The sequence below is a fragment of the Schistocerca serialis genome, chromosome 12 (genome assembly GCF_023864345.2).
Source record: "Schistocerca serialis cubense isolate TAMUIC-IGC-003099 chromosome 12, iqSchSeri2.2, whole genome shotgun sequence".
NCBI lineage: Eukaryota > Metazoa > Arthropoda > Insecta > Orthoptera > Acrididae > Schistocerca > Schistocerca serialis.
In genome coordinates this window covers 27,066,804-27,080,890 of record NC_064649.1, presented here as the reverse complement: position 1 = coordinate 27,080,890, position 14,087 = coordinate 27,066,804, and the positions used below count along the sequence as shown (strand labels likewise).

Here is a 14,087-nt window from a genome sequence, read left to right as displayed (position 1 = left end):
CTCCACATTTGTAGGAAGTGAGCCTGTAAGCAGTGTAGGAAGGAACATATTTTTGTACCTTTTCCAAAGATTGTAGGAATTTATAATACACATACAGGAGGAGTAGACTCCTGGACAGTCTCACTGGCAGCAGAATCATAATGCAGAGTGCAAAGTGTCACTTCAGATTATTTTACCATCATGTTGATATAGCTATAATCAACAGCTAGATTCCATACTGCAGAGTTAACAGCACCCACATTCCAGTGTCTACAGTAAAGGAGCTTAAATAAACAAATTTTATAATTGAATTGGCTGAGAATTTTCTCAAAATTGGTTTTGATACTCCACCAAAGAGGGGTAGACAAAGTTATCTATGTAAACCACCTGAAAAGATGCAGAAGACAAGTTCACACAACCCAAGTAAAAATGTCGGATCAAATCAGGTCGGACAGTGACTTGTTCATTTAGATAACAGACAGGTGCAAAAAATAAAATTACAAAGGTTATACCATTGTAAAGTGCAAAAATGTAATGTGGAACTGTCCTGTAACAAAAACAGTAACTGTTTCACTAAATATCATTTAGAGCAATTTAAGTCTTCAGATTTATTTCAAAGAAATATCTGGCTTTAAAAGTCATTGCAGATCAGTAATACAAAATTTAAATTCATAACTAAACCTTCACAAAATATTTACAAAGTAGGAAAAGGTAAGATTGCTACTTACTTTGGTTGCTCCAGCATCTCGAGCTGGAATGTTTGAGTCATAAAATGTATTTGTTCAAAGATTTCCTTGTTTGACATGCACAAAAGTGTTGTTTGTTGAAGAGTGAGTCCTGTCCGAATGCATGATGTTGCCAAATGGAAACAGGAAATAATGAATTTCACACAGTTAAATGAGTGAGATAATTTTTTCAATATATTTCACTGTCACTGGTGAACCTTTTCGACCCCATGTATTTTTTTGGGGCATTGTGTGGTTAAGGATCTCTTCACAGACAACTAAATTTATTACCAACACAAAAAATGCACCAAAGTTTTTAGTTTGACATTGGTCAAACAGAAAAGATCAAAAAGTTGAAGTATCCAGAGAATGGGTCATTCATATTAATGAATGTATCTTAATTTTCTTGTCTAATGACCTTGTTGTTGATGAGAAGTTGAACACCAACCTTCCTTCCTTCCTTTTTAGACCACTGACTTAATTTAGGATTGAATTAATGTAACAGATAATTGTATTTTAATGGTTCAGACTGCTACACATTTAAATGTTAAGAAATCATTCTGAGGTTAGCTATACGGATGAAGTCCAAAAGCCATTTTAAAAAAAGGATGCAAAAATGGAAAGGGCCTATTGAACAATACAGAACAGATGCAGTAAGGAGTGCATAGGATGCAAAGATTATGGTAGTGAATTCAGAATTCATCTATGCAAGTGAATGTCTAGCACTAAATTATAAATTAGACAAACTAAAAATATTAGGAATAAGAATTTAAAAAAATTTAGATCCAATAAAAAGCAAATATCAACATTCAGAAGAAAAAGAAAAGAAGACTGGACATTTACATAGGATGAATGACAACACGCTCTCCAGGAATCTATTGGGGGGCGGGGGAGGGGGGGGGGGGGGGGGGGAAACTAACGAACTAGGCCCACGAAGTTAAAAAAGATTCAGAAGTACACAACATAAAAGCAGAAGAGACAGTAGAAAGGAGAATTTCCAGAGGAATTTAGGATTTCAAGCCAGAAGCAGTAAGATCCAGATGTGAAGTGGCCTGAAGAAAGAAAAAAAAGGGGAAATGATGAAAAGATGAAAGAATACTGGAGGAGAGTAAAAGAGTAAATGACAAGGAATTATGGAAACAGAGAGTGGAGGGGAATTGTAATAACCTTAGAAATAAGCTAACAGAGATTGGGTCCAGCAGGGTGACGAAACGAGGTGCAGTTTTAATCTAACATTACCTAGTTTCCTGTATTGGTATGTGTTATAGTTTTAACACTTTTTTTTACTCACTCTCCACCTCATTTTTTCAGCACCTCATGACAGTTGGTCATTCTTACTCTCTTAATGACCTGTCCCTGTCCCCCAGATCCATATATCTGCTCTCTTTGAAGAAGAAACCTGTTGTTCTAAATCCGTAGAGTGCTGTATGTATTTGGAATTTCTGCAGAAGTATGCTATATTTTGAGACAAAGGCGTAAGCTGATTTCGTTTAGCATTAGAAAGCGGGTCTGGGTGTCACATAATACATAGGCAAGAAAAATTACTTTCAAATTTCCATTTCATTTATTTAAGAAACATCAATTCCTAATACAAAGAACACCCCACATTTACAATTTCACTTGTCTACAGTGAAAGATCTGTTTTTATCAGTCGACATATTTGTGAAGTACTGCAAAATGATGAACCATGTTCCAGTGATTTATTCTTCACACATACTGGATGTTAACATTTTATCTGATGTTTCAGGAAGACAGGTTGGCACTTGCTAAAACAGAAATTCTTTTTCATACTTAGCCTTTTTATGCTCACAGCTCTAATTCAGGTGTTGAGACCACAGCAGAAGAAACATTCTTATCTGCGCAGAAATCTGGCGATTCATTCATTATTACGTATAGTTGGTTTATAATTCACCAGGTCAGATCGACAGAGAAGGTTCAATATAAAGTATTGTTGCTGTGTCACAACATAAGTTCATTTAACAAATGGCATTGTCATCTCAGTGTGTACTCTCCACTTTGTGAGCCATAACAAACCTTCCAATAGAATATGCAGCAGTGAAATTTTATTTTATCTCTAGCTGCTGTAATGAAGTGCATAAACTTTATTCAAATCTGTTTCATTTGCAAAGTAACAGACCACGACACTGCCAAAAAACAGTGCAAGAAGAAGGAGACTAAGAAACAATACAAAGCAAAATTAAACATTTGTATTATTTAAACTGTTAGCTACAATACAACATTATCAAAAAATAAAATTATAATTTTGATGAGTTATACATCAGTTAAATGCTTCAACATTAATAGTTAAAATACACATTTGATTTGCACTATAATTCAGCGTAAAAAAATGAAATTCTTCAGAACAACTTAATCATGCATTTTTTTACTAACACAAATAGTGCAGTATTTTTAGGTATCAAATATAGACATCCAGAAAAAAGTGACTAGAAGTATAGTTTGTGGCTCTCATGCTGTACACTAAATATGAACTTAGCCCATAACAAAAATATTCATCCCACTGAAAACATGGAAATTGCTATTACAGGAGGCACTAACATCATCAACATACACAAACCATCCAATGTTCAACTGCTGGAGGATTGCAGGAAGGGAAGACTGAATCTGCTGTTCTTGTCAAATACAAAGTGCCATGTCTAAAGAAAGAGGGGAAAGGGTTAATAGCAGCCACAAAAATGTATAAATAAGTACAACATTGGTCCCCAGACTGCTGCAAATGTTCTAGATAAATGGTTAAAATAAATTATCCAAAATTTCAAACAGTTTCCATTATCACCTGTAAATAAATGCTTTTTATTCAGTTGCCAAGAAACAGCTTTGGGAGGGGGAATAAGAAATTTAAGTTTGGCATTTCCAGTTCTGCTGCCAATATCAATGAAATAGCCTGCAGAAAAAAATCTGGAAACAACAAGAAAATGAAGGATAAGAAGTAACATCATTTGAAGAAAAAGTCCTTTTAACAATTTAACTAATAGAAAAAAGAGGTATCAAAGTTCACCCAACACACCATTTTGTTAAGCCCCTTTTTCTGTATTAAATGCACAACACAGTATACTGATGAAAATCAAGTAGGAACTACTATTGTCGGATGCTTTCCACTGCACCAACGGCTTGACACAAGTTCGGAGATTCTGACCGTTGAACATGTACATTAGTTCTTTCATTAGTCTATCAACACAGTAACACAAATAACCTGCCACCAATGAGGTAAATCACTTAATTTCCACAGTTATCTTCTATGTGTATTTTGCATTTATCTTGTTTTACGCGAGTCACACGAGATCAATCTCTCTCTCCTTCACGCACGCACATAAATGTGTTGGGAAGATCTGGGGGAGGGGGCAACTGACAGTGTCAGTCTTTCGGGCAAGACAAGTCAATTGCTGCTGTGCCACTTGAAAGTGACCTCACTTCGGAAACTGGCACTCCACTCGTAGGGTCCGCAGTGGCGAGGTCTCTGTCAGCGCCAGCCGGAGATGACACGCGATCCTGCCCATAAGAGGAAGTGGCGGGCCGAGGTCGACCCACGTACGTTTTAGGGAATGGCGGACGTCAGCGGGCATCGGGCCACGTCCGGGCCTGTGGTCACTGAGACTGCTGTGCTATCGACTGCAGCTGCTGGCGGTAGAGCTCCGCCTCGCGCTCCTTCTTGCTCAGCAGCAGTTTGTACGCCTCTGCCTCCCGGCGTGCCTCCTCCAGCTGCCGTGTGATTGTGGCGAGGTCCGTCAACTGTGCCTCACTGCTACTTCCGTTGACCTGTTTGGTAGAGCAGAATTAGTAACGAGTTCATTTGTGTAAACTTAAGTTACAGCCAGAATTTTGAAAGAGAATGCCATCGCACCTCTCAGAGAACTTGACGGAACATTGCCCAAATACTGCAACGTGATGGTAGGGTATGAGGGAAAGCACTCGGTGATGCGCAGCTTCTGCCCCGATGACACACAAATCGCAGGTATTGTACTTGATGACCCTAAAGTGGTACTGGTACAAACAACGACTACCCTCACACAGGTTTATTACAATTGTTTTGTGTTAAAACATTACCGGTACTCGAAAAAATTGAATCTGTGGCACGATATGCACAAAGGTGAGTTGAAAACATAAACAGTTTACACTAACACCGATTGGCTGGCTGATGAAGCTCTGTCAACATCTGAACTGAGAATATTGTCCAACAATCAATACTTGGCCTCACATGTTCAGTATGTTGACAATATGGGGAATATTTTGAGGGCCTTCTATACTGTTCGTCGATATTTCTAGCACTGACAAGACGTCAATACGCGCCCTCGGACTGTCAGTATCTTAACGGTTTGACAATATTATTGAATGTGTCTGTGTCCCTTAAGCAAAGGAGGGAAAGGTGAAAGGAGCGTATAGATGGTCTACACAAGGGAAATGAACTTCACAGCAATATTATAGAAGTGGAAGAGGACATAGATGAACATGAGATGGAAGATATGACACTGTGAGAAGAATCTGACAGAGCACTGAAAGACTGTGTCGGAACAAGGCCCCAGGAGTAGACATTTCTTCAGAACTACGGTTAGAGTTGGGAAAACCGACATGACAAAACTCTTCAAAGGACTTAGAAAAGCAGTTGAATGGAATGGACAGTGTCTTGAAATGAGTATACAAGATGAACATCAACAAAAGAAAAACAAAGATAACAAAATATAGTCAAATTAAATCAAGTGATGCTGAGGGAATTATATTAGGAGATGAGACACTGAAAGTAGTACATGAGTTTTCCTATATGGACAGCAAAATAACTGATAATGGCCAATGTAGAGAGAGATATAAAACACAGATTGGCAATGACAAAGAAAGTGTTTCTGAACAAGAAAAATTTGTTACCTTCGAATATTGATTTAAGTGTCAGGAAATATTGTCTGAAAGTATTTGTATGTAGTGTAGTCATGTACAGATGTGAAACATCGACAGTAAATAGTTTATACTAGAGGATAGAATCTTTCAAAATTTGGTGCTACAGAAGAATATTGAAGATTAGGTGAATATATGACATAACTAATGAGGAGGAACTGAACAGAATTCGGGTAACAAGAAATTTGTGGCACAATATGATCAAAAGAAGGGGTAGGAGAAAGTAGCATTCTGGGACATCAAGGGATCACCAATTTGGTATTGGAAGGAAGAATGTGTGTGGGAGGGGGGGGGAATAAAAACTGTAGAGGGACACCAACAGATGAATACAGTAAGCAGATTCAGAAGGATGTAGTTTGCAGTAGTTATTTGGAGATGATGAGGCTCACACTGGGTAGAGTAACATGGTGAGCTTTGAACTGGGGACCACAACAAAATCACACTTCTGAGAGTTAAAACTTTTAAATGCCTGGGATCAATAATATCACAGAAAAGATCAACTGACATAATTTACACAATTTGAACAAAAGGCATATGCGAGTCAGTGTAATACAAAAATGGCCACAAAAACCAGAGACAAAATTTATAAAACAGGTATAAGATTGGAACTATTGTATGGCGGTGAAGTCTGGACATAAAAAATAAATAAAAATAATAAAAAAAATACCCTCAGGAACAGAAACTCCATATAATAAAGATGCAGAGGTTAGGATAGGTGATTAGGGGTAACATTGAAAGATAAAGTGCATGATGAATTTGTAGGAGTTAGTTTTAAAATTGTGCCTATAGATGAAAAAAAAAAAAATCAGAATCCACGCTCAGATAGTATGCTAATGTAACATGAAGTCTGCTGACCATGTCATGAAAAACTGTGTTTCCATGGCTGCAAAGGAGAGGAAAGGATGGGACGGTTGAAAGCTTAATGTATGACAGTCTTTTTATTGTGCCTGTTGCGACTCAACATGTCATCTTTAAGGTGTGTAGCACTCAGTCCTTCCCATAACTAACGTGGTTCCTCTCTGATCGGTGAAAGTCAACTGAGCTCGTGCCACTCCAGAATGTTTATGCTTGTTGCTAACCATAGCTCTGTGACAGACTTGTTTGGCATGGCAATAAATAGCCTTTGTAAATCCAAGTGTCAATTCCTGTGTGGTTTTCATCTCTAGAAATCATCAATATTTACAAAAATGAGTGAAGATGTTGTACCAAGTTCTTCTAGTGGCCCCATCAAGTTTCATGTCACTACTGTGAAACGTTCATTTCTTTTATAATTTGTAATCCAGCTGCCCCGATAGGAGGAGGTGGGGCTTGCCGTACTGCCAATGCGCTATGAGTTGATTGTGAGCTTCCACTCTCGGCATTTTCCGCTCGGGATCCAAGTTAAAGTGTGCGACCTATACAAATTTATGGGGGATCCAGTAAATGTTAAGATTAAACAGTAAGAATGGTACAAAACAGAAGGACACTTCCCAGGAGAAGAGAGAGATTAGTGAGGCATGTGCTAAAATTAGTCCGGTTCTGCCAGTAGCATGGGTGAGCTACTACCCGGAACCCAGTACCAGTTGCAGGTCGCCTATCTAATGGCTTCCAAAGCCGACAAGTTGTTTTTCAGTATTTCATGTAATTATTGACCAAATGTAAAATGCTGTCATAACCTACTCATTAACATGTATAATTTTATGTGAAAAGCTTAACACAATAGGGTAAGTATTACAGTTAGAAACTGTGTTTGTCTAGCAACAGTTCAAGTGACAGCACACTAATACCTGGACTTTATTTGTACAATATTTGAGAATGAGAGCACTTAGTGACTTCCAACAAACTTTACACGTAATTTCAAACCTTTATGAAATCTTTTGTTAGTGATGAAAGTAAAAAGGTTTATCCCTTACTAAATTTTCACTGCTCTTGCAGTCTAACTTCAACATCAGGCATGACATTTGAATTAATAACTTATTTCCTACTGACTATTCACAACACAGTTTGCGGACAGTACCCACATATACCACTGAATGTACCTCCAAAATTACACTACCTGTGAAGTAAACAAACACTTGAAGCTGTTTTATATGTGGGAGTTTGGTTCTTTAAAGAATTGGAGGATTATTGGCATTTACTAATCATCATCATCATCATCATCATCATCATCATCGTCATCGTCATCCACTAAATGTCTCTTGTCATCTGCAACCCATATCTGTAGTTTTTCTCAATTCATTCCACTGATCACACTTTGCATTACTGATATTCTGAGTCTGACCTTCAATTTTCTTCTCAGGATTTTTGCCATTATGATTAAAGTGATCTTTTTTTTTTTTTTTCTTCTTTTCTTTTTATGCAACATCTTGAATCAGATACCAAACTAGCTTGATTTTTCTTTTTGTAACATGTTAATCAGTGACATTATTTATTTATTTCGTTATTCTCTTTCATACTCACATCTCTACTTCTTCTAATAATTGCAGAGATGTTGATATTAGAAAATTAACATTAGTGGGGAAGAGTCACTGTCAGATGATGGTATGATGGTTAGTTATGGTTAATCATTGAAGAACCACTCACTGCACACAAACATTGAGCAAAATGTGTGTAAAGTAGCTGTTTGGCATACCACATGGGAACGGCAGAAGCTGAGACCAACAACATGGCTTCAACTGTTGTATGACAAATATTTTTAACCATTTTGTATGATACTGGAAAGTTCAGTGTGGAATACAAATATATACTCTCCTTACATCATCGGTGTGGGGGTAATCTGAAGTACTATGAACAATGAATAAATTTTGAATTGCGAAGATGCCTAAAATCATTTATTCATATAGATTAATGGTTTCAGCAATTATCTGTTGCCATGTTGTTGTTGTTGTTGTGGTCTTCAGTCCTGAGACTGGTTTGATGCAGCTCTCCGTGCTACTCTATCCTGTGCAAGCTTTTTCATCTCCCAGTACCTACTGCAACCTACATCCTTCTGAATTTGCTTAGTGTATTCATCTCTTGGTCTCCCTCTACGATTTTTACCCTCCACGCTGCCCTCCAATACTAAATTGGTGATCCCTTGATGCCTCAGAACATGTCCTACCAACCGATCCCTTCTTCTGGTCAAGTTGTGCCACAAACTTCTCTTCTCCCCAATCCTATTCAATACTTCCTCATTAGTTATGTGATCTACCCATCTAATCTTCAGCATTCTTCTGTAGCACCACATTTCGAAAGCTTCTATTCTCTTCTTGTCCAAACTATTTATCGTCCATGTTTCACTTCCATACATGGCTACAGTCCATACGAATACTTTCAGAAATGACTTCCTGACACTTAAATCAATACTGGATGTTAACAAATTTTTCTTCTTCAGAAACGCTTTCCTTGCCATAGCCAGCCTACATTTTATATCCTCTCTACTTCGACGATCATCAGTTTTTTTGCTCCCCAAATAGCAAAACTCCTTTACTACTTTAAGTGTCTCATTTCCTAATCTAATGCCCTCAGCATCACCCGACTTAATTAGACTACATTCCATTATCCTCATTTTGCTTTTGTTGATGTTCATCTTATATCCTCCTTTCAAGACACTGTCCATTCCATTCAACTGCTCTTCCAAGTCCTTTGCTGTCTCTGACAGAATTACAATGTCATCGGCGAACCTCAAAGTTTTTATTTCTTCTCCATGGATTTTAATACCTACTCTGATTTTTTCTTTTGTTTCCTTTACTGCTTGCTCAATATACAGATTGAACAACATCGGGGAGAGGCTACAACCCTGTCTTACTCCCTTCCCAACCACTGCTTCCCTTTCATGTCCCTCGACTCTTATAACTGCCATCTGGTTTCTGTACAAATTGTCAATAGCCTTTCGCTCCCTGTATTTTACCCCTGCCACCTTTAGAATTTGAAAGAGAGTATTCCAGTCAACATTGTCAAAAGCTTTCTCTAAGTCTACAAATGCTAGAAACGTAGGTTTGCCTTTCCTTAATCTTTCTTCTAAGATAAGTCGTAAGGTCAGTATTGCCTCACGTGTTCCAGTGTTTCTACGGAATCCAAACTGATCTTCCCCGAGGTTGGCTTCTACTAGTTTTTCCATTCGTCTGTAAAGAATTCGTGTTAGTATTTTGCAGCTGTGACTTATTAAGCTGATAGTTCGGTAATTTTCACATCTGTCAACACCTGCTTTCTTTGGGATTGGAATTATTATATTCTTCTTGAAGTCTGAGGGTATTTCGCCTGTTTCATACATCTTGCTCACCAGATGGTAGAGTTTTGTCAGGACTGGCTCTCCCACGGCCGTCAGTAGTTCCAATGGAATATTGTCTACTCCGGGGGCCTTGTTTCGACTCAGGTCTTTCAGTGCTCTGTCAAACTCTTCACGCAGTATCATATCTCCCATTTCATCTTCATCTACATCCTCTTCCATTTCCATAATATTGTCCTCAAGTACATCACCCTTGAATAGACCCTCTATATACTCCTTCCATCTTTCTGCTCTCCCTTCTTTGCTTAGAACTGGGTTTCCATCTGAGCTCTTGATATTCATACAAGTCGTTCTCTTATCTCCAAAGGTCTCTTTAATTTTCCTGTAGGCGGTATCTATCTTACCCCTAGTGAGATAGGCCTCTACATCCTTACATTTGTCCTCTAGCCATCCCTGCTTAGCCATTTTGCACTTCCTGTCGATCTCATTTTTGAGACGTTTGTATTCCTTTTTGCCTGTTTCACTTACTGCATTTTTATATTTTCTCCTTTCATCAATTAAATTCAGTATTTCTTCTGTTACCCAAGGATTTCTACTAGCCCTCGTCTTTTTACCTACTTGATCCTCTGCTGCCTTCACTACTTCATCCCTCAAAGCTACCCATTCTTCTTCTACTGTATTTATTTCCCCCATTCCTGTCAATTGCTCCCTTATGCTCTCCCTGAATCTCTGTACAACCTCTGGTTCTTTTAGTTTGTCCAGGTCCCATCTCCTTAAATTCTCACTTTTTTGCAGTTTCTTCAGTTTTAATCTACAGGTCATAACCAATAGATTGTGGTCAGAGTCCACATCTGCCCCTGGAAATGTCTTACAATTTAAAACCTGGTTCCTAAATCTCTGTCTTACCATTATACAACCTTCTTTCATGATTCTTAAACCAAGTGTTAGTTATGATTATGTTGTGCTCTGTGCAAAATTCTACAAGGCGGCTTCCTCTTTCATTTCTGTCCCCCAATCCATATTCACCTACTATGTTTCCTTCTCTCCCTTTTCCTACACTCGAATTCCAGTCACCCATGACTATTAAATTTTCGTCTCCCTTCACAATCTGAATAATTTCTTTTATTTCATCATACATTTCTTCAATTTCTTCGTCATCTGCAGAGCTAGTTGGCATATAAACTTGTACTACTGTAGTAGTTGTGGGCTTCGTATCTATCTTGGCCACAATAATGCGTTCACTATGCTGTTTGTAGTAGCTTACCTGCATTCCTATTTTCCTATTCATTATTAAACCTACTCCTGCATTACCCCTATTTGATTTTGTGTTTATAACTCTGTAGTCACCTGACCAGAAGTCTTGTTCCTCCTGCCACCGAACTTCACTAATTCCCACTATATCTAACTTCAACCTATCCATTTCCCTTTTTAAATTTTCTAACCTACCTGCCCGATTAAGGGATCTGACATTCCACGCTCCGATCCATAGAACGCCAGTTTTCTTTCTCCTGATAACGACATCCTCTTGAGTAGTCCCCGCCCGGAGATCCGAATGGGGGACTATTTTACCTCCGGAATATTTTACCCAAGAGGACGCCATCATCATGTAATCATACAGTAAAGCTGCATGCCATATTTGGGTCTATGTCTACATCATGACAATCTTCTCCTTTAGTACAGTAAGCGGTGCTGTACAATGTATGTCCATGTTCATATCATGAGCTACACTAGAAGTCAGCATGTCAATTTACTTTGTAAAGTGGTGACGAATGTGAGCAACTGTAGTCGGCACACGTTTGTGTACGTAACTGTCATTTTGAAATTGATTCTACTCTAGCTCACGATACCAACACGGACATACAATGTATAGCACCATTTACTGCACTAAAGGAGAAGATTGTGTCGTGATGTAACATAGACCCGAAGATGGTAACAGAGAATTGTCAAAACCAGTAATCTATACTAAAGGTAACAACTCATGTTATAGTTGAGGCGTAAAAAAGTCATTCTTGTTTCCATGACTTTCAACTGCACAACAATATGATGACTGGTTGTCATAATTCATTATGTAATTTGTGTGAAAGGAAGATTCAATTGACAAAACTAACATATTGTGAGGTAGAATTATATATAAAAACAAAGATGAGGTGACTTACCGAACAAAAGCGCTGGCAGGTCGATAGACACACAAACAAACACAAACATACACACAAAATTCAAGCTTTCGCAACAAACTGTTGCCTCATCAGGAAAGAGGGAAGGAGAGGAGAGAGACGAGAGGAAGTGGGTTTTAAGGGAGAGGGTAAGGAGTCATTCCAATCCCGGGAGCGGAAAGACTTACCTTAGGGGGAAAAAAGGACAGGTATACACTCGCACACACGCACATATCCATCCACACATACAGACACAAGCAGACATATTGTGAGGTAGAATTGCTAGAGAGAGAGAGAGAGAGAGAGAGAGAGAGAGAGAGAGAGAGAGAGAGAAATAAAATAAAAACAACCCCGACACTCAGAGGAGAGAGACTCACTCTTAGTGAGGACAAAAGTAAAAAAAAAAATCTGTGCAAATACTCAGTAAGATCTTGATCTTAATTAAATTTCAAAGTGGTACAAAGATAGTCAACTTGCCTTCAAGGTAAAGAAATTGAGCACTTCAAAATATGCAAAAATCGGTATCCTAAGAATAAAATATCTATGAGTCACAACTGAAAATTCAACTCATACAAATACCTCGCTATAACAGTTTGAAATGGTACAAAACGGAATGATCACACAGGCTGTGTTGTAGGTAAAGCAGTTGGTAGAAATGGGGGAAATTTTGTCAATCTACTAAGGAATCCACTTACAGAAACCGATCCCAAAATATCATTCAGATGTGTGTCATATGTACTAAATAGGACTACTGGTAGAGATTGAACAACAAAAGGAACAGCAGCATGAATGGTCAGAGGCTTGTCAAACTAATGGGAGAGTGGCACAGCTATGCCAAAAAAAGTAGAATTGGCAGACACATGAAGAAACATGTAAATAACTATTCTGAAAAATCATACTTACAGAAGACTAGTATTAAATGAGGAATCTAGGCATATACTACATTTCTCGGCATCCACATCACATATGGACTGCAAACACAAAATTATATTGTACACGTAGACATCTGACACGTCAACTGCCACAAGGCTGCCTCCAGACATAGCAGACTCCAAAGCATGTTGCTGTGTGCCCGTTGGAAGCCACACACTCCACTCTGTTTAGAACTGTATATACTACAGTATTGTGCATAAATTTGTATTTTTGACTGAAATGATACTGGTATATAGTAAATCACCTACACTACTAGCCCAGCAGCTAGAATTTTGTGTTTTGTAACTTTACCTTCAACAGAGTTTTTATTATTAATTCTTACAAAATTTCAACATCCCTCTACATATACAAGGGTTGTCCAGAAAGTAAGTTCCAGTCGGTTGCGAAATGGAAACCACAGTGAAAACCAGGAACGTTACATCTGCAACAGTTAGGTACACCTTCTACCTACTGCTCTACATAGTCGCCGCTCCAAATTCGAGTGTTGTCATAGTGTTGTATCAACTTTCCAATATCCTCATCATAGAAAGCAGCCGCCTGTGCTTACGGCCAGTTATCTTCACTGCTCTGCAACTCGTTGTCTGTGGAAAAATTTTGTCTTCATAGACAGCAGTTCTTGTGAGCAGAGAGGAGACTCAGGGGGGAGCCAATGATGGACTGTATTGTGGGTGATCAAACATTTCTCATCATAAACCCTGCAAGGAGTGTCTTCATTGCCCCTGCAGTGTGCGGCTGAGAATTGGCACGAAGAAGGAACTGCTCAATGGTTGTGTTATATGTGCTGCATGACGCAGGCGACATCTCTAACCAGGCCCTCATACTTGGCGGGAGACACTATTCCCTATGCATCTTTATGTGCTCAGTGTTCACTCAAAACTGAAAAGAGTGACCCGACACGACCAACAGGCATACTAGAGACACTGCCCAACACATCTGCGCAACGCTTTACCGGATTTTCGCAGTGGTTTCCATTTCGCAGCCGATCGGAACTTAGTTTCTGCACAACCCTCATATTATAAAGTTGACTGCTAATTTATATTTTGGTGCAAACAGTGGGATTTACTTTATCGTATATGCAAACTTAAGTGGTTTTAGCTAAAATGGACCTTGAACTATCAACAAGTGGGCAGCATGACATTGTAAATGCCATAAAATGTCTTGTTCCACTGATGAACTACTGAGAATGTTTGAAATATCGAATTTTCCAGC

The 14,087-nt window shown here is 38.6% G+C and overlaps 1 protein-coding gene across 2 annotated transcripts in view; it reads right to left on the bottom strand.

Annotated features, from left to right (window-relative positions):
- Positions 1-2,249: 2,249 nt before the first annotated feature.
- LOC126428209 (GA-binding protein subunit beta-1-like) overlaps positions 2,250-14,087 on the bottom strand; it is a 104,512-nt gene continuing 92,674 nt past the window's right edge. For both annotated transcript variants that reach the window (XM_050090125.1, XM_050090126.1), the window contains exon 10: positions 2,250-4,478. In XM_050090125.1, the coding sequence (XP_049946082.1) occupies positions 4,308-4,478 (171 nt within the window). In that variant the 3' untranslated portion in view covers positions 2,250-4,307. The remainder of the gene's footprint in view (positions 4,479-14,087) is intronic.